Source organism: Staurois parvus, unplaced genomic scaffold (genome assembly GCF_062004578.1).
Source record: "Staurois parvus isolate SC_StPar_1 unplaced genomic scaffold, SC_StPar_1.0 ptg001252l, whole genome shotgun sequence".
NCBI classification, from domain to species: Eukaryota; Metazoa; Chordata; class Amphibia; order Anura; family Ranidae; genus Staurois; species Staurois parvus.
The window spans coordinates 179082-195300 of record NW_028319048.1 but is presented as its reverse complement, the minus strand read 5'-3'; the positions used below and the strand labels follow the sequence as shown (position 1 = coordinate 195300).

The 16219-nt window shown below is 45.5% G+C and overlaps 1 protein-coding gene across 1 annotated transcript in view; it reads right to left on the bottom strand.

The window, feature by feature from the left end:
- Nucleotides 1-16219, bottom strand: part of LOC149437834 (uncharacterized) — a 105164-nt gene that overhangs the window by 65865 nt on the left and 23080 nt on the right. Inside the window, exon 2 of the mRNA XM_089660505.1 lies at nt 15053-15336. Coding sequence (XP_089516631.1) covers nt 15053-15336 — 284 coding nt within the window. The remainder of the gene's footprint in view (nt 1-15052; nt 15337-16219) is intronic.

The window sequence follows — 16219 nt, the reverse complement described above, 5'->3', positions numbered from 1 at the left end:
TCTTTGGTCCCTTTTGGAGCCCAGGCATCAGAACATCAGGATTAGAGATGAGCGAATTATTCAAAAATTCGATTCGGCTGATTCGCCGAATTCGCGGAAAAAATTTGATTCGAGGCGAATATATTCGCTGCGAATTTAACTTATAAAAAGGGTGTTTCTAGGCTTCAGAGAGCCTTTATATTAGTGCAGGACACTGTACCTTTAATTTAAATGCCCTTGGAGTCTGCTGGGGAAGAGAAATAATACTGTCAGTCAGTATGACATGCAGATGAGTGCCGTCGATCTTAGAATCACCGCACACTTCACTCATTTGGGCAGTCACGGGGCCAAAACCAGAGTGTGGAGCCACAGTGTGGCGGTGGAGGCAGCAGCAATGGGAGGCCATACAGCACCCTATGACAAAATGGAACCCACCAGCAGTGTGAGGAGACCTGAAAGTGGCACATGGCAGAGTGTGGCGATGGAGACAGCAGCAATGGGAGGCCGTACAGGGACCCATGACACACTCTGGACCTGGCAGCAGCATGAGGAGGCGGTACAGGGGCCCATGGCAGATTACGGGCCTGGCAGCAGCATGAGGAGGCGGTACAGGGGCCCATGGCAGAGTGGCGGAGCGTAAGCAGCTTCAATTGAAGGCCATACAGAGGCCTATGTTAAAAAGCGGAAGCCGTCAGCAGCGTGAGCAGATGACAGAGACACATGGCGCAGGGTGGCGGTGGATGCAGCAGTATTCGGAAGCCAAACACAGGCCTCGGTTAAAAAGCAGAAGCCGTCAGCAGCGTGAGCAGACGACAGAGGCACATGGCGCAGGGTGGCGGTGGAGGCAGCAGCAATGGAAGGCCATACAGCACCCTATCACAAAATGGAACCCACCAACAGTGTAAGGAGACCTGAAAGTGGCACATGGTGCAGGGTGGCGGTGGAGGCAGCAGTATTCGGAAGCCAAACACAGGCCTCGGTTAAAAAGCGGAAGCCGTCAGCAGCGTGAGCAGACGACAGAGGCACATGGCGCAGGGTGGCGGTGGAGGCAGCAGTATTCGGAAGCCATACACAGGCCTAGGTTTAAAACTGGAACCCAGCAGCGTGAGCAGACGACAAAGACGCACATGGCAGAGGATGGATCTGGCAGCAGTATGAGAAGGCGGTACAGGGGCCCGTGGCACAGTGTGGTGATGGGGGCTACAGCAACTGGATGCCAGAAAGTGGCCGATAGGGCTATATACTGCATGGAATTATAAAGTTGTAAAGACAGCGGCCTATTTGTCCCTAATAACATGTTTGGGGCATGATTCATGGCAGATTTAGTCAGTTGTGTTAGGAACTGGTGGTTTGAAATCCAGACTAATCCACGCCTGATTCATTTTCACAAACGTGAGTCTCTCCACACTTTGGGTGGACAGTCGTGTCCTCCGCGGAGTTACAATACCTCCTGCCGCACTAAACACGCGCTCCGATGCCACGCTACTGGCCGGGCATGACAGCCTTTCAAGGGCAAATTCAGCTAGTTGGGGCCAAAGGTCAAGTTTCGTTGCCCAGTAGTCAAGGGGATTGTCTACCTCGGTTGGCAGGGTGCTGTCCAAGTAGGCCCAAGCCTGTTGTTTGAGCTCCTGCTCCAGGTCCACCTGATGCTGCTGCTGCTGCGGCTGGTTAGTAGTTTCCTCACTGCGCTGGTGAAGAAAGCTACTCATCATCGACTGCAGACTGAGGCAGCCGCTGCTGGTGGAGCTGCCACTGCTCCTACCACCCCACCCCTCCCCTGCTGCCATGGCAGCGGAACGCGAGCGCACAGGGCCCACAGTGTCTGAGGATGGACGTTGGCGCAGAAAGGCAGAGACCAACTGACTACATAGGTGGTTTTTATAGTACGTAATTTTGGCCTCCCTCTCAGCAGGTGTGAAAAAGGCCACCATTTTGGAACGGTAGCGAGGGTCCAACAAGGTGGACAGCCAAAAGTCATCCCTCTGTCTGATGGTTATTATTCGGCTGTCGCTACGCAAGCAACCGAGCATGCTATGGGCCATTTGTGCCAAGGAATGCGAGGGACTCCCTGCCTCCATCTCCACAGCATACTGCCACGGTGCGTCTGGGTCCTCTGTCTCCTCCTCCTCCTCCTCTACCAGATGCTCCTGCTCCTCCACTCCTGTCCGCTGAGTGGAAAAACCACCCATTTCACTCAATAATTCCTGAGCACCAATGTCCTCCTCTACCTCCTCCTCTTCTTCCTGTCCTGCCCCCACAGGGGTCATGTGGCGTTGAGATCTGTGCGCCACGTCTACCGCACCCTGACCAGCCATTGTTAACAGCATTTGTTCCAGGACGTGCAACAGAGGAATGACGTCGTTCATCCCATAGTCCTGCCGACTCACGAATAGCGTGGCCTCCTCAAAGGGCCTGAGCAAGCGGCAGGTGTCACGCATGAGCTGCCAATGGCTGACATCTAAGTTACACAGGGGAGTACCTTTATCCGCTTGTAACATCAGGAAATCGGTGATGGCCTTTCGCTGTTCGTAAAGGCGGTCTAACATATGTAGGGTTGAATTCCACCTTGTTGCAACGTCGCAGATCAGGCGGTGCTGTGGAATTCCGTTCTGCAGCTCAAGGAGGGTGTGCTTTGCGGTGTAGGAATGGCTGAAATGCATGCAAAGTTTACGTGACATTTTAAGGATGTCTTGCAGTGGGATGGTGGATTTTAGGAACCGCTTGACAACCAGATTGAACACGTGAGCCATGCATGGCGCATGGCACAACCTTCCTTGACGCAGAGCAGACACCATGTTCTTTGCATTGTCGATCAACATGGTTCCGATTTTCAGTTTGCGCGGAGACAGCCATCTGTCGATTTCTCTGTTCATTACACTCAGAAGTTCCTCCCCTGTGTGACTACGTTCGCCAAGGCATACCAGGTGCAGCACAGCGTGACACCATTGCGCCCTGCACATGTGATATGCCGGTCGGGTAATGGGACTTGGCACGGGGGTGGCGGCTGAGGACACGGCGGAAGAAGAGGTGGTAGAGACGGACATCTTTGCTGGACCAAGGACGTGCAAACGTGGAGGCAAAAGCGGCGCGACCTGTCCAAGTTGAGGAGTGAAGAGGAGTAGCAGGAGAAGGAGCATCTGAATGAGCGGAAGATGCCAACGAGCGTCAACTCCCCTCAGCAGAGGTGTTGGAGCCTTGACTGGCTGATAGAGGGCGATTGACGTCGGGTGACGGAGCAAGTAACAGAGCGGGTGATGGAGCGGGGGCTGGGGCAGGCAGGACCGCCGTATCTTTATCACGGTTTTCCCAGGCCACCGAATGGCGACGCTGCATATGCTGACGCAACGCTGTAGTCCCAACATGGGCCCCCTGGCCACGCTTGACTTTCTGGCCACATAGTCGACATACGGCTACGTTTACTTCCTCGGGCGGCTTGACGAAAAATTGCCACACCGCCGAGTAGGAAACTTTGCCCCCGCTACTCCTCACTGGCTGACTGCTACTTCCTCCGTGCACACCGGCACCACTACTGGCCGTGGTGGTAGGCTGCAGTGGAGCTGGTGCTCTACTCCGTGGCCGTTTGGCTCCACTGACACTGCTGCGACCCTGCTGCCTCCTGGGCAACCCACCGACTGTTTTGCTCGCTGCCAAGCTGGCACCCTCTTCTCCTGATGATGCGGAAGCAATAGCCTGATGACGACGAGGCTGCCAAGTGCGATCAGCCTCATCATCATCAATTAGGGTCTCCGCGTCACTACTAGCCCCCTCGGCTGCGTGTGGGTCAGGAGACAGACCTGTCTCTAGACCGGCTACCGAGCCACTCTCCTCACCAGTACTTCTTCGCCTGGCTGCTGAAGAGGCGGATGTCTCCCCCCATTCCTGACCGCCCTCTGTTAGCTCTTCCTCACTGTACAGTGGGGCTGAGCCCACAGCATGCGATACTTCGCTTGGTGAGGGAACACCAAAGGACAGGGGCAGGTAGAGGACACGTGATTTCAGTGGGCTTGCTCCCGGGCCATGCCAACTAACGGTTGTGTCTGACGTACCCACCGACCGTTGGCTGTAGGTGTCAGAGGTGACCTGGGAAGAGGAAGATGACCGAGTCAACCAATCGATGACGGCAGGGTTGTCGGTGGAGACACGACCGCTGGATGACACCGGGAGCACTGGCCTCTGGCTGCGACTAGTGCTGCCTCGACCCCTTCCTCTGCTGCCACGTCTGCTCGCTCCTGAAACATTGCCTCCTCTGCCACTCCTCTGCATGTTGTCTGACATACTCTTTAATTCAATAAGCACCCCAAAAATAAAACCAGATTTAACTCTTTGAACGTACAATAGTGGTTGTGAAGCAGAAAGTCAGTTTATTGTACACAATCGGTCAATTGCAGCTTGCCGTTGGCTGGAAACTGTAAGTTTCTGTCACTGGAATGCACTAATCACCCAAAAAATATAACCGCCAGCCGGCGTGTAAATGGATTTAACTCTTTGAACGTACAATAGTGGTTGTGAAGCAGAAAGTCAGTTTATTTAGCACAATCGGTCAATTGCAGCTTGCCGTTGGCTGGAAACTGTACGTTTGTGTCACTGGAATGCACTAATCACCCAAAAAATATTACCGCCACCCGGCGTGTAAATGGATCTAACTCTTTGAACGTACAATAGTGGTTGTGAAGCAGAAAGTCAGTTTATTGTACACAATCGGTCAATTGCAGCTTGCCGTTGGCTGGAAACTGTACGTTTGTGTCACTGGAATGCACTAATCACCCAAAAAATATTACCGCCAGCCGGCGTGTAAATGGATTTAACTCTTTGAACGTACAATAGTGGTTGTGAAGCAGAAAGTAACGATTCTGTGTCCCTGAGTAACGATTCTGTGTCACTGAGTAACGATTCTGTGTCCCTAAGTAACGATTCTGTGTCCCTGAGTAACGATTATGTGTCCCTGAGTAACGATTCTGTGTCCCTCAGTAACGATTCTGTATCCCTGAGTAACGATTCTGTGTCCCTGAGTAACGATTCTGTGTCCCCGAGTAACGATTCTGTGTCCCCGAGTAACGATTCTGTGTCCCCGAGTAATGATTCTGTGTCCCCGAGTAACAATTCTGTGTCCCTGAGTAACAATTCTGTGTCCCTGAGTAACAATTCTGTGTCCCTGAGTAACAATTCTGTGTCCCTGAGTAACCATTCTGTGTCCCTGAGTAACCATTCTGTGTCCCCGAGTAACGATTCTGTGTCCCCGAGTAACAATTCTGTGTCCCCGAGTAACAATTCTGTGTCCCTGAGTAACGATTCTGTGTCCCTGAGTAACGATTCTGTGTCCCTGAGTAACAATTCTGTGTCCCTGAGTAACGATTCTGTGTCTGTCCCTGAGTAACGATTCTGTGTCCCTGAGTAACAATTCTGTGTCCCTGAGTAACGATTCTGTGTCCCTGAGTAACAATTCTGTGTCCCTGAGTAACAATTCTGTGTCTGTCCCTGAGTAACGATTCTGTGTCCCTGAGTAACAATTCTATGTCCCTGAGTAACAATTCTGTGTTCCTGAGTAACAATTCTGTGTCTGTCCCTGAGTAACGATTCTGTGTCCCTGAGTAACAATTTTGTGTCCCTGAGTAACAATTCTGTGTCCCTGAGTAACAATTCTGTGTCCCTGAGTAACGATTCTGTGTCCCTGAGTAACAATTCTGTGTCCCTGAGTAACGATTCTGTGTCCCTGAGTAACGATTCTGTGACCCTGAGTAACAATTCTGTGTCCCTGAGTAACAATTCTGTGTCTGTCCCTGAGTAACGATTCTGTGTCCCTGAGTAACAATTCTGTGTCCCTGAGTAACAATTCTGTGTCCCTGAGTAACGATTCTGTGTCCCTGAGTAACGATTCTGTGTCCCTGAGTAACGATTCTGTGGCCCTAAAGTCTCTGTGGCCCAACTCTGTCCCTAATACACACAGGTCTGTCTCTCTTGAATGACCGGAGGCTAATGGAGAATTCTAAGATGGCCGCGATTTATAGCTCCACCATTACACAGTGCTGGCTGGCTGGCTGCTGATTGGCTAATGCGATCACATGTCATGAATGAATGCATTATGGGTCAGCACGCCTTGTCTGCGCGCCTTCCCAGAGATCCCCGCTCCGTCGCCACACATGTCGCCGCCATTTTTGGGAAAATTCGATTCGTGCATCCGAAGTTTGCTAATCTTCGGATTTGTCGCGAATCGAATTTTTCCTAATCTTCGAAACGAATTCCACTTCGCCATGTTCGATTCGCTCATCTCTAATCAGGATGTCTGTGTAATGTATCACCATTGCTCTTTTTCTCTCCTATAACTTTCTTTCCTGTAACTTTTATTTCCTATAGTCATCTCTCTTTGTATTGGTAACATTCTGTATTTGCATAGTAATATTACTACTTTTAAAGTTATACCGGCTACATTATATTTTGTTATATTTGATTAATAGCAAGCTTCTTTTCTGTGTAAGTAAATGAGATCTTTATTTTTTGCCCAGTTGTTATCATTTGGTATTAACATTATTGGTAATAGCCATATCAGGATGGGCTAAATTCATGTATAGACAAAAGGTTGTAATCACCAAGTGAATAAGTGTGGGAGCAAAACCGCCAAAACAAATGGTGCCTCTTGGTGAGGAAGCCTGAATGTTTAGGTAAATGTTAGTTCTTGTGTGGAATACAGAGCATTATTTACATCTTTCTTTGTTTTCATGTCTATCTTCCATGTCTGTCTGAAATACCTAGACTAATAAGCTTTGTCCAATGTCATTTTTACCTTTTGTATTTACTAATATTTTGATGAGATTGATTATGAACAGTATAATTGAAATAAAATTGTACTGAGAATGTATGAGAAAACATCCTAACTGCTCGGTGTGCCTATTGCAGTAGGGTGTGAGTGTGGGTGAAAGGGCTCTGACTGAACTCTTAAGAGGCAGTGAAATAAAACGTAGGATCTGTGCCATTCCGCCTAAAAGTTTTCAGTTGACCCTTCTAACATTCTGCTTAAACTTTGAGATTTGTAATATTACTGTTTGGACTTTGAAGAAGGGGACATACTCCGAAAGCTTGTCCTCAAAATTGTATGTTAGTGCAAATAAAAAAAGTATCACGGACAGTACTCAATTGTTTCGGTTGACCCTCAAATGAGATTTGGTCAAAACGCCATGGCCTAAATCCCATGGAATGATCTTGTTGTGTATGGATCTGTCCTCTTTGTAATTTACTAACTGTGGATTGTAAGCGTGTAGTTAGACCTGTGAGCAATAGCTACAGTTATGTTCAAAATAATAGCAGTGTGTTGAAAAAAGTGTATAAAGCTCAAAATCCTTCTAATAGCTTTTATTTCCATCCACACAAATGCATTGGGAACACGACACATTCTATTCCAAATCACAACATGAAGAAAAATACATCACATTTGTGTTGTTCTTCTAAAAAAAATTGAAGAAAAGTGAATATTAGACGGTTCATAAAAATATCAGTGCTTGTATTTTTCTTTACAAACTCAAACATTCACTATATAAACTGAGAAATGTTTGAAGATTTTGCTTTCCTTTGAATGACTTCATGAATATTTGGTTGTAGTCGCACTGTTTCTGAGAACTGCTGTACATCTGTGTTGCATGGAGTCCCCCAACTTCTGGCCCCTGTGATCAGGTATTCCAGCCCAGGATGATTGGACCACATTCCACAGTTCTCTATTTCTTGGTTTTGCCTCAGAAACGGCATTTTTGATGTCACCCCATAAGTTTTCTATTGGATGAAGATCCGGGGATTGGGCTGGCCACTCCATAACGTCCATCTTGTTGGTCTGGAACCAAGATGTTGCACGTTTACTGGTGTGTTTGGGGTCGTTGTCTTGTTGGAACACCCATTTCAAGGACATTTCCTCTTCAGCATAAGGCAGCATGACCTCTTCAAGTATTCTGATGTATTCAAACTGATCCATGATCCCTGGTATGCGATAAATAGGCCCAACACCGTAGTATGAGAAACATCCCCATATCATGATGCTTGCACCACCATGCTTCACGGTCTTCACAGTGTACTGTGGCTTGAATTCAGTGTTTGGGGGTCGTCTGACAAACTGTCTCCTCCCACTAGACCCAAAAAGAACAATCTTACTTTCATCAGTCCACAAAATGTTGCGCCATTTCTCTTTAGGCCGGTCAATGTGCTCTTTGGCAGATTGTAACCTCTTCAGCACACGTCTTTTTTCCAACAGTGGGACTTTGCGGGGACTTCTTGCAGATAGCTTGGCTTCACATAGGCGTCTTCTAATTGTAACAGTCCTCACAGGGAACGTCACACCTTCTTTCATCTTCCTGGAGCTGATTGTTGGCTGAGTCCGCCCCATTTTGGCTATTCTTCTATCCATTCCAATGGTAGTTTTTTTGCTTTTGTCAGGGCCTGGACTTGAACCTGGGACTTCTACTGTGTCAAGCAGTAACTCTTCTCACTGAGCTACCTGGAATGCTGGATGGCTCACTTGACAATTCTTTGGATGATCCTGCCTTGGCCCTGTTTGTCTTGAACCTTGAACTCCTTGCTCCTCCCATGAACGTCCTATAAAAGCCATGTCCATGCACTTCCTGGTTGCCAGATTATTGTGCCTTCCAACCCATATCCCGCTTATTGTTCCTGCTGCTGTCTACATCTTCGTTATCGACCTTTGGCCTGCTACTGACTACGATTTCACCTCATCCTTATCTTCTACCATTTGTGACTGACCCTTGGCTTGTGACTGACTCCGCTTCTGTTTGATCTGCTCTTGGTTTCAAGCTTGCTCATTCCCTGGTGGGGTGATCCTGAGATCTGCGACCTGGTATTAACACGCAGCCAAATCCATCTCCACCATTAGGAGCTCTGGTGAAAACTGGTTAATACTTAGACCCCGCACCTCAGGTGAGCCTGCGTCATTCCCAGGGTGATCTGCTGGTGTACCTATCCTGCTGGTTTCAGGTAAGCCTTACACTGTTGTAGCAACTGGTCTCTGAACCTGACCCAGACCGTGACAGCTGTCTTTCAGGTTTTGGTTGCCAATTTAAAGCATTTGTGATCATTCTAGCTGAGCAGCCGATCATTTTCTGCACTTCTTTATATGTTTTCCCCTTTCCAATCAACATTTTAATCAAGGTACGCTGTTCTTCTGAACAATGTCCGGAACGACCCATTTTCCTCAGAATTTCAGAGAGAAATGCACTGTAACCAGCATGTACAACATTTGCTGCCTTCCTTCCTTAAATAAGGGCAATAATTGCCACCTGTTTTTCAAAGAATGAATGACCTCACTAATAGAACTCCACACGGCTATTATTTTGAACACGCCCCTTTCAATGAGTGATTCAATGACACAGAATCAGCAGCATGCATGTCATGACTGTTGGGTCTGTTGGATTTCTATTACTCTACTACACCTGCTAGGAAATTATTTGCCATGTAGAAATATCATTTCCACCAAAAACAGTGATCCGGTTAGTGATGTCTGACTGCTAGTATTTTCAACACAACTGTATATTGTAACTACTACAAACCATACTGCAAGTAGCTGTGCCTCAATTACCTGCCTGCTGTACTCCAAGCACTCACATTTTGATTATTCAAGTTTGCTCTAATCCTTCTTGGGATAATATGAGCAATTTAGGAAAAAGTCTGTCTGAATACTTAAAGGTCCACGGGGGGGGGGGGGGGAATTGAACTATTGGCAAGTTTGGGAGATCCCCAGGCTGTTTGAAGGGCTATAGTCAGAACAGGGAGAAATTAAGTTTGTTCTGACAAATAGTGAAAAGCAGCAACGGTGACAGGGGTGGTGGATTCCCATTTGGATCACTTCACAGTATTTCACCGTGATTGCGGTACCTATATTCTTACGGACAATTTTACCACTGATATTTAATGGACTTTATATATTTTCACCTTTATGCTGCACTTTTATTGTTTCACATTGATCGAATGACTTCTTGAACTAATTTCAATATTTATTAATATAACATTTTATATATGTAGCAGGAAAGATCAATCATATCTGTGATCTGCTGACTGGCGTCTCCTGTGTAATCTGACACTTGCACTCACACAGTGAGGGATTTCAGCCCCCCTTCTTCTCTCAGACTGTAATAGAGAGAGCCAATCATAAGACCATTAAAGGAGCCAATGACAGGGACTTTCTCAAACAGGAAGTACCGCTGCAAAGGATTGTGGAAGATGCAGTTTTGAACAGAAACGGTCTTATAGGCTGATATGGAGATAGAATTATACGAAAGCCATCATGCTTGGGGAGAGCAGAGTGAAGGGATTCATGTTGGGGTTTCTCCTGAGGAGAGGGGACTGCATGTGGCAGCAGAGAGATTGGACCTGGCAAAGAAGTGCTTAAGGGCAGTGCACTGCATGCTTGGTGATCTGCATCAGACAAAGGAACATCCAAACTGAGAGATGTGGCCTACAGTACAGTGCCCACCTTGACAGTGTGAAGGGCTCATCGTGAGGTGACCAGAGGAGCCGGTCATTTCCAGGATGATCATTTGGGCCTTAGTCCCAGGATCTGGTGAGAGGGATTTTGCCCCCTGTCAGATGACAGGAACACTGCACACATACAGAGACATTACACTTCTCCCATTCTCACCAGGCACTAGGTTGTGTAGATGGTCCTGCTGAACAGACACATTATTCGCTTTGCTATACCAATACTGCCACAGGATTACAATTATACTTTTTAATTTCAATTTTTTTATTAAATTTTTCAAGGATAAATAAGGGAAAAACAGGGAAAGGGTAAATGGTTCAGTCATATAATATTACAATAGACAAAAGTATGATTGATCTTTTTGTAGTAATTCTGTTCTAGGATGGATGGGGTGTTGGTCTTGTTTTAGCAATATCATCAGAGGTATTTGCATATATTTGAGCTTTTTTGGTGAGATTTCGGAAGTTATTGGGGGGGAATTGGAGTGGAGGTAGGTGAGGATAGGAAAGATGGGGAAGGATCTAACTGGGAGATTGAGGAGATACCAGTCTTGGTATGGGATATGGTTTTGTCTCTTCAAATGTCATCAGGGTTGTATAGAACATTTTGGGTGTTTTAGCCATCGGGTCCACTGGGTGTTGAATTTGTGGTAGGAGGAAGTGTTAATTGCGGATAGTTTTTCCATTTGACATTGGGTGTTAAGGTCTATAATTAATGCAGTGATTGAGGGGGTATTATTCGTATTCCATAATCTAGTAATATTCATTTTTGCTGCAAAGAGTATGTGGGTAATAATTGTTCGGGAATGGGTGGAGAGTTTCTCTATTCCACTGTGAAGTAGTGCCAATACGGGGTTCGGGACTATCGGAGATTTGTTTATTTCGGATATTAATTGGAATGTAGTATTCCAGAAGGATCGAAGTGACTTGCATGACCATAAAATATGGATTGTTGAGCCTAGTTCGCTACAATGTCTCCAACATGTAGGAGCATGTTTCGGGTAAAAAATCGAGAGTTTAATCGGGGTCAGGTACCATTGATGGAGTATTTTTAGATATGACTCCCAGTGGGAGCTACATCGGGTAGCTTTATAAGTGATGTTGAAGGTATTTTCCCAGCATTTTAAGGTGATTTGGGTTGAAAGGATTTTTTCCCAATTGGTTAGGGAGGTTGTTTGTATAGTGAACTGTGAGTTGATGAGGTGCGCATAGAAGGTGGAAATACCTGTACTCGGGTATTGGAGTCTGGTGAAAAAGGTGTAGGCTGTGATTGGTAGTATGGTGTTGTGGGATAACTTGTTTGTATGTAAAAAATGAGCGATTCTTAAATATGTAAAATTTTCAGTAGTAGGAATATTATATTTGGTTTGGAGAGATTTGAAGGAGAGTAAAGATTGGTTGAAATGGAGATCTGCTAATTTAGTTATGGTTATGGTTTGCTGTGTAAAGGTGGTCCGTTGTTGGTGTAAATTTTATTCCCAGGTATGGGATGCTATTTTTTTTTTTTTTTTCCCATGAAAATGGGAATTGTTTGGCTAGTTGGGTTTGGAGTTGGGCTTAGATGTGAAGGTTGAGTATGGAAGATTTGGTTTCATTGAGTTTGTAATATGAAACTGAGTAAGTTTGTAGATGTGAGCGAATCACATGGAGGGATTTTTTAGGGTTAGTCACCATTAATATTATATCATCTGCAAATATGCTAATTTTGTGTTCCATGTTAAGATGAGTGATTCCTGTGAATGTTTTGTCCTCTCTGAATTTGGAAGCTAGGAGTTCAATAAGGAGTGTAAATGTTATCGGGGAGAATGGACAGCCTTGTCTTGTACCGTTAGAAATGTCGATCGGATCGGATAATGTGCCATCTGTCAGAACTCTAGCGGATGGTTGAGAGTACAGAGACAAGATGGCTTTCAGCAACCAGCCTGTGATACCAAATTTTTCAAGCGTGAGATATAAGAATTGCCAGTGTATCCGGTCAAACGTTTTCTCTGCATCTAAGGATAGGAGCAAGGAGGGGGTGCTGGTTCGTTCTAAATTGTGTAGGAGGGATATGATTCATCTGGTGCTTGGCGACCTGGAATGAAGCCTACGTGGTCCAGGTGTATTAGGGTGGGTAGGTAGGGCATAATTCTTTGGGATATGATTTTAGCGTATAATTTTATGTCGGTATTGAGTAGCGAAATTGGCCTGTAGTTTTGGACTAGTTGGGGATCTTTGCCAGGCTTTGGAATGGTTGTTTTAATAGATTGTACCATGTCCTTGGGGAATGAGCCTGTGGAGGCAGCGTGATTAAAGAGTTTGGACAGGTATGGTGATAATTCTGTGGCCATGAATCGATAGTATTCATTAGTGTATCCGTCATTTCCTGGTGATTTATTAATTGGAAGTGTTTTAATGATCGTTTCTATTTCTTTGGGCGATATTGGACAAGAGATGGAGTCAAGTTGGTCTAAGGATAACTGGGGGAGATTGATCGTTTGGAGAAATTGTTGTATGGATGTATTTGTTGGTTGGGTGGTGTTAAGGTCGTTTTTGAGGTTGTAAAGATTTTGGTAGTATACTGCAAAGGTGTTTGCTATGTCTTGGGTTAGTGTTCAAGGTATTTGTAGATGGGTGTTTGAGGCTATTTTGGATTTCAGCCGCTTTTGTTTTATCGATTTGGCTAACAATGAGCTGGCTTTGTTACCAAGTGAGTAAAATTTTGCTTTCATTTTTTTGGAGATTCAGATCATATTTATGGAGTAGGAGGGATCTTAATTTATTTCTATCTGCTGTCAAGGACGCAGAGGTTGTTGGGTCTGGAGATTTTTTTTTTTTGGATTGATGTTAGGAGATTATCTATTTGTTGGGTTCTTTTTTTGTTGATGCGGGCGTTTAGTTGTATCAGAATACCTCTCATATATGCTTTATGTTGACCAGAGTGGTTATGGATAAACCGGGGGTGTCACAATTATACTTTAAGTGTTTAAGGGGTTTAAGTGCACCAACCAAAGTGTCTCGCTGAAGATCCCAAGATTCATCCTGTTACCAAGAGACTGAACTTACTGGTGCCATACGGGCACGTGCACATGCATGCGTATTCAGGCCTCTATAATGCATGGTGTGTGAGGGAATAGCTTTACATTGGAAAGTAGCTATGAAGCATCATTTGGGTACAGTGTTTGCCTATTGGGCTTGTGGTGTCGCGGATTAGAAGGGAGAAGTCTGACACAGCAGAGAGTCATTCTTCTGCTCTCCTCCTGCTTGGACATCATAGAGACAAATTTATGTAGAGGAGTTAAATCCACTTTGAGGGCGCCATGTAAGTGTTTCCTCTGCTCTTGGGGTTATTCACAGTTGGAATCCCCCAAAAGCAGCCTGAGTGTAAAAGTGAGTTATATTGCTTCCGGTCTCAGGATTTGCTGTTCTCTTGATTCACCGAACGTATACCTGTTGTTCATGTTTATTACTTCCCATAGAGGTCTTACAGTAAAGCTGATCTCTGTGTTTATTATACCGTGTGTGCTTTTCATTGGTCCTTGTACTTACACTATTGTCAGGGGTGTCAGTTGGGGCTGAGATAGTTCTTGGGGTTGAGAAGCAGAGTGGCGGAGTGAACAACTTAAGCAGCCCCTATATCTACATATATATTATACGCTGTACTTGACTGTTCCGTTGAGCAGTTTTATTTTTCAGATTGATATTTGCACTTTACTTTAACATTAGTATTATTCACTTATTTTAGTGCTGCACTTTCTATACATTTTATCTATAAGGAGCTGTTATCTATACCTTTGTGCTAGCTGCATATATAGTTCCAGTGCTCGCTTAAGCTTGATATTTAGTTCTTAAATGTTAGTGGAGGAGCAGCCTGGTGACATCACCTGTGTTCCCCCACCCCCATGTGACATCAACTGGGACATGCTGGATCAATGATGTCACACAGGGGTGTTTTTTTTTTCCCCTTTTCAGGTGGCGGAAGTGGGCATCATGATTGACATTGGCTTTACTTAAAAAAAAAAACGCCAAAAAAGTGGAAAAAAATTGCAGTAAAATATGCATGAAAAATCACCCTAAACACGCTAAAAATGTTACGCTCAGATGTGAATGGAGCCTTAGATTGTAAGCTCCCAGGATCAGGGCCCTCCTATCCCTCTTGTATTGAACTATATCATTGCTGTATTGTCTCCCATTATATTGTAAAGCGCTGAGCAAACTGTTGGCGCCATAAATCCTGAATAATAATAATAAATCACAATCAGGTTTTCCTCATTATTATACAGTATTTATAAAGCGCCAATAGTTCACTCAGCGTTGTACATTACAAAGGGGGACACAACATGTGACAGAACAATACCAATACAATGCAAAACATGAGGGGATGGAGGGCCCTGCTCCTTGGAACTTACAATCTAGGAGGGAGGGGATGGTGGCACAGGAGGAGATAGCTGTGAGGGATACATCTTCTACAATCCGGGATCTCTGATGTGAAAGGAGACTCTGCATATCAGAATATTTATACATCAGCTATCATATGATCATACAATGGGCTCTGATCTGTGGAGCCGTTCAGAGTGGATCCAGAATCCAGGAGATCCCTTTCTCATCTGGGACTCTGTACGCTTACCACGTTGTTCTCTGTAGTAATCCAGGAAATCCTTCACATCAGACAGATCCGGCAGAGGGGTCTCTGCAGAGTATGGGTGATAGAGAACAATGAATTCATCAACGAAAGATTCCCAGATTTCTTCTTTGAGATCAGATTTGTAAAACACAGACCCAGACTGACAGGATGTTGTTTCTAATAAAAGCGATACTATCTGTGACACATCGGTCTGTGACACATCGGTGTTGGGGTCCGGTGTGAAGACAATCAGCCTCTTTCTATTCTCCTCCCCACTCGTCATATCACTGAAACAACACAGAGGAGAAGAAGTGAGAAGATCGATGTGATTTGTTATATACAGTATACATATAAAAGTGATATAAAGAAATGCTGTATACAGATCCTGGGTGACATTCAGGACGGACCTCTCTCTGTAACCGTCATGATGTCTATTTATGGGACTGAGGACCGCCAGTCCTGAATGTGCCATAGGGGCACTCATGGGCCACTGCCTAGGGCAGCAGGTTAGAGGGGTAAGTCCAGGACATGACATGTGATGTGTTCTCTTATTACTTTGCTTCCCTCTTCTGTTCTCCTCCGGACATTTGTGGCTAAATTCAGCAAGATAATCACTCATGGAAGGCAGTAGAGGGGATATTAGGATGAGTCACAAGACTCATTACAGTTCAAGTAACATGAAGATATTTGTTGGTGGTCTTCTCTGTGATATCTCATCCCTCCGCTGTACAACAATCAGTCTAACACAGGCTGCTTCCTGACAACCATTGTACTGTATGATCTCCCAATACATTCAATACAATTTTAAATATCCCACTTCGGGTGCCTCGTGTCCGGTTCATGGAATGGAGGAGCGTCCCGGACACACAAATCGAGTGCGGTTGCTGGCACTGGCATGCAAGCCGATACATTTTGTAAGTGTGAATTTAAATGTAAGAGTCATTTTTATTAAATATGGGAGATTGCTCTCTGGTTCCTTCTATATATTGTTCTGGTGGTATGGAGGAGTGGATAAGAGACCCAGCACTGGCGGAGTACAAACACCTGGAGGGGAGCGGTGGTTAAAGTGCCAGTGACCCACTTTTTAATAAGGAGTCCCGGAACTCCGGTGAGTGGGGTCCAAAGAGAGGGGGAGCACGAGTGTCACAGCAATAGGAGGGAAAATGTCAC